We start from the raw sequence: 5,246 nt of genomic DNA, 5'->3' as shown, positions 1-5,246 counted from the left end.
CTAGATTCTAAGATAATGGGCCCTAGTCATTATGGTTTTTGGTGGCTCGTTTCAGTAATAAGATTTGGTTTGCTCAACTGATTGTCGAAAACAATCGGTTCTCTTTCAATATTAGGCTTATGATACTAGAGCTCAGGGCTTGGATAAGAAATGTCTCTTTCATTTGGTTTATATCCATAACTGAAAATTATTCGAATTAAAACTAATTTTTTGCACACTAAATCGTTTTATAGCTGCGAATGATATCAATAAATAAACAGTTAACGGAAATTTTACGATTTTTCGCAATTTTGGTGGTTAATTTATCTGTTCCCCCGAGCTCTATACGATACATGTTTGAACCAATTAAGACACTAAAAACGGCAGTAATATAATGACCCGTAATTATGTTTTATTTTTACATTATGTTATTTCATTGTTGATTTTCTTGCTAATTTAGACTGGCATGCAAATGCCCCATTTGCAAACTCCACTTGTGGTGAACTGAAACTGAATAACCAAATAATTTTAAATTTCACAAAAAGTAACAAGTTTGTAGATTGTTTTTACCCATGACAAAGTGCATTGCACGTCATCGAGTGTTATTGTATCACTATTCGTATTCCCGATGCATTGCACCACGCAATCAGTCAACTGAAATATAAATATGACGAATATCACATTTAGCTGATTGGGTAAATGTGCTAAATAAGATAATTTGAAAATTAATTCAAACATTGATTCTTAATTTCAGAGCTTTAAACAAAATTAACCATAATCACTGGGATAATGTATTTGTTATATTACGCAGGAATTTATACAATTAGAAGTTTCATTTAAACCAAGGTATACCTCCGCGTATGGTTCCATACCAGAGTGACTGAGAAAAATCATATTACCTCGGGAAGGAGTCGAACCAATAATGTGAACCAGATCGAGTCTTTCATAAATTGGGTGTCCGAGGCCAGGGTATTTAAGGCCTCGGTTGTACAATGGAAGTGGCGTTGGGACGGTAACCCAAAGGTCGTAGGTTCGATTCTTGCCCCGGGTTGATAAGATTTTTCTCAGTCACTCTGGCAGAGGTATTCCTTGGTTTAAACGAAACTTCTAATAATAACTGTGTTATTAGTGTTTTTTTTTAATTTCAATCATTTCGAGACCAAATTATTTTCACTTCCAATTCAGATAAAGTTTCGCTTAGAAATAAATGCCAATTATCTAAATTGCACCCTCACTTAAAATCGCAAAATTTGTTCGTTAAAACGTATGTAAACCAAATACCGTGGATTTGCATAAAAGAGCAAGCATAATACTTTAATTATGTTATAAATCATTTAGTCGAAATAATGACTGATATCGATATGGGGTGTGACGTAAAATCGACGTCATACCCAAATCAATCCTATTTTGGCAATCAAAATTTATATATTCTTTGATCGCTTACCGGAATCACGGATTTCAGTTCTTCTTCAGCGGGCAAGGCTTTCTGACAACTCGCCACGACGGCTTTCTGTTGGCATGATCCGCCTAAGCATTCCTATCAAATAGACGAGCCAAATAAGCATTTTACGCGAAAGTAATACTGGGATTGGGCCGCGACTCCAACTTACTCTCATTGCATCACAAGTGTCTCCACAGGCGTCACCTTTTACTTGAACTGTAAGATATCTTAAGTTGTATTACAAGTTTTGGGGCAATTGGCTTAATTTTAAGAGTATATTCTTCGCCTCGTGAATCCTCGAAGTAAACCATACCGCTCTGCCTTCTCTAGTGGTCTTTACCCTTTTCAACCAGGAAGGCGTTGAATGTCTTCAAGGAATCGTGAAATCAAAAGCTTTTGTTTTTTACCAAATGTGGAATTCTAAATTTGACGTTTGTTAATTCGGTACAGAGTAAGCTATTTCGAAATTTCTTTTGAGTTTTAGTAAACTGAAGTTTATTTTTCATACATATTACAATAATTTAATGTTAATTTAACCCTTGTGTTAACGTTCAAGCTGCTGTATAAAATATCAATAAATCGACAGTATTGCGTACGGTATTCTGTCGAGTAAGGTATTGGGTTGTGGCTAAATGAAGTAACGCTTTGGGACCGGTGATTGGTGGTTAAAAATTAGGGATTTCGTCCAACCGATGCCGCCAAAAAGTTTTAAAATTGGTTTTAATACGCCTAAGCAGGATAATTTTTATATTTTACATCGTCAAGTGAAATGGCTAAATGTTTGTCATCGTCAAAGGCATTGATAAAGTGAGATCCAATTTGAGAGATACTACGAACCGAGAAACTGATGTAATTGGGCTTGAATTAAAAATTTTCATCTACGGTCTGAGATATTCAATGTTAAAATATAAAACATTCAACTCAATTGAAAACTCAGTTATATACTCCAATCAGCTCTAAAGAAATACACACATTTTTCGGGTGATTTTATGTATATACTTTTTACTAAACTTCAAATTGTCGTAGGTTCCTACAGACTCGCATCATTTTGCTAAAATTCGGGTCTCTAGAGACAGCCTAGTTTAAATTTCCTATTAAAATCATGAAACTAGAAGTGAACATACCAATCATCAAAGATAAAGCCAGGAAATATATAGCCATAAAAGACTTCATGCTAACTTGGATTCTTAAAAACTTTATTTGGAATGACAACTTTGGGACTTTTTTCAACGTTCGTTGCTACTAGTTAAACGCGATATTGGATCGTTATACGCATATAAATAGCAAATAACGCACAATGCCTAATTTTCATATAATACACTCATTGTTCGTATTTTCTGATTTCATTCAACTTCCAACTTTAACTATGCAAAATAAATTATTACTTTCTGTTATCATTTAATTCTAAGTCTATAACAAGAAGTACAAAACAATGGCTGTGATATCTAGCTTTTATGTTCACTTAACAAGGTTTACAATGTTTTTCAATTACCCTATCCATTAATATGATAATTTCAGCAAAATCGAATTCAATCAAAAAATCGTCTGCTGCAGAGGCATTTATGTATTGTATAAAATAACGAAAAGGTAGAGAAGTCCTTCATGAAAATGGGTTATGGTCAGAATTTGTCACAAGGTCTATTTGAATATCATTTGAGACCATGGAGGGATGTAATTAAAATCGTCCCGAACATTCAAAATTATCTATCAGCCAATCGGGATTTTTATACTGTTGACGTCGTAAAATATTCACCTTCTTATTAACAATTTTGAAAATGGTTTTTACTTAACTAAAACTAATTATTTCAACTATAAACTTAAGTAATTTAGTACTGACTTATGTTTAAAAACACCCAACGTTTAATATTAACGATTTTATGTTTTAAGTTTTCCTCTAACTTTTTACAGTTTCTATAACGCGGTTCGCAAAATTTAAAATAAATATTTTCTGAACACAACGAATAACTAAATAATAGGTGATTCCGAAAAAGATAGGTGCTCATATGATTCGGTTATTTTCTGTTGTATGGTTAAAGAATTTTCGCGCGCACTTCTTTTTTCATTTTCAACGCGCGTGCAAAATCGCTCGAGCCACAATCTATCAAGAACACGCGCCCAAAAAATTAACTCTTGTAACATGTATTTGTCGATATTATATTTCAGAATCACGTATAGTGCCAGCTAGGAGCCACCAACACAACACCCCACACAAGGAGAACACAACCCGTCAAAAGTCGTGGATTTTCTTGTGTACATTTTTCATTGGCTAGACGCTTTAGCGCCTGCTGCCGTCGGAAGGGGAAAATTCGGAAATTGTCTTCCCCCCCGCCCGTAAAACGTTCAGCGTAAAGACTCGTGACGCTCGTCCAATGAAATTCGTATACAACCCTTCGTTAGCGTATTTAAAGGCTAGCTGCGTTCTCCTTGTGTTTGTTGCTCCTAGGTGCCAGCAACTTGAAACCCTACGACGTCACCAATGTTAAACGTCTATTGAGAAAAAACGCGAGTTTTCATGACAACCACTACGGAAGCTACGGCTGTGACGTCACTAACTTTTAAAAACACATCAACTGCTAGCACTCTATTGTAGGTATTAAATGTTAGGCTACACGTAGCAGCTGATATATCAAACAAAATATTAAAAAAAAGTATTTTTTATTATGTTTATGTTTGCTTACAATTAAGTATTGAACCCAACCAGTAACCTTCTGTCTCTTCGGTGGTTGAATTGTAAGGGTCTCGACAAGTGAAGGAATACGTTGACGCGATGGGACCCTTGGGACCCGACCCTTTCACTCGTTGACGGCTATCCACTTTCAATTCTAGCCATGGCTTAGCTGCGCAGAAAAATTATAATTAACAGGCCGTTACAAGAACTTTGCGGGAAACAAACATTTAGAGCGAAGCATTTAGAGGTTGAATTTCACTCTTTTACTTATACTAGATGGCACTTTTACTTCTAACACTTTTTTAAGCTATTGAAATTAGGTAATATTTAAAATTTGATTTCTAATCGCCTTACCCATGTGAATGCCATATCAAATGGGTATCGGTTAAATATCTTCACCGTTGCATTATCCCAAATGAGTGTTCCAAGTACCGTCGCTTCTGCAAGTAGCAACGCTATTTCCAGTCAATATGGTGACACTGGCACAAGTCAAATGGCACTGTTGACCTTTGGTGGCATTGTTGCACTTTTCATACAGTTGGCCCCCGGTCCAATCAGTTATGGTGGACATTGTAATCTACTCTTAATATAGCAACTTCAAGCATGCCATCTGAGCCCCTATAGGCATTACTTGAATCAAGATTGCATTCAAGTACCTAAGGATATGTGCCAATAGCATTAGCTTCTGGAAGAACCCTGGCATACTTCGTACAGCGTAAGTTCGTCCGCTCTTTAAACAAAAAACGTATACTGATATGGCGACCATTGAAAACACCTCGGGAAAAGGTTTAGGGTATAATGAAACATCTCTATATGGTTTTTTTGCACCTTTTCACCTGCTTCATATTTTCTCTGATAATTCTGATTTTCCCAAATGGTAAATAAGTTGTACAATTCGTTGAAGGTTATACCCATCGTGTCATACCTTTGTTTCGCAACTGAGAATTATACCAGACCAGTAACCCTCGGGCTTGTCTGGGTTATCAGTGCATGTAAGGTTGAACTCGTTTTTTCCCGGTGGTGTCTGGTAAGGGTCGAGACTAGCAGTTAAGAGGCAGGTTGCCCCAACGTGATTCCTCGGACGACCCTTTTACTCCTTCACTGGAGTAAGTGAGGCTTCGCTATAGATGTTGGTTTATGTGTGAGGAATTTGTGAAT

At 36.2% G+C, this 5,246-nt stretch overlaps 1 protein-coding gene across 1 annotated transcript; it reads right to left on the bottom strand.

Moving 5' to 3' along the window:
• Positions 1–369: 369 nt before the first annotated feature.
• Positions 370–2,654, bottom strand: LOC149962888 (uncharacterized). The gene is made up of 5 exons (XM_090170384.1): positions 2,545–2,654; positions 1,590–1,636; positions 1,424–1,516; positions 550–633; positions 370–489 (listed from the first exon to the last, which is right to left on the bottom strand). The coding sequence occupies exons 1-5, from the start codon at positions 2,591–2,593 to the stop codon at positions 436–438; spliced, it is 327 nt and encodes a 108-aa protein (XP_090026510.1). The 5' UTR covers positions 2,594–2,654; the 3' UTR covers positions 370–435.
• Between the last annotated feature and the right edge of the window lie 2,592 nt (positions 2,655–5,246).

Source organism: Leiobunum rupestre, chromosome 1 (assembly GCF_980474605.1).
Source record: "Leiobunum rupestre chromosome 1, qqLeiRupe1.1.hap1, whole genome shotgun sequence".
NCBI classification, from domain to species: domain Eukaryota; kingdom Metazoa; phylum Arthropoda; class Arachnida; order Opiliones; family Sclerosomatidae; genus Leiobunum; species Leiobunum rupestre.
The sequence above is the reverse complement of the archived record's forward strand: the minus strand, read 5'-3'. Positions and strand labels throughout refer to the sequence as shown.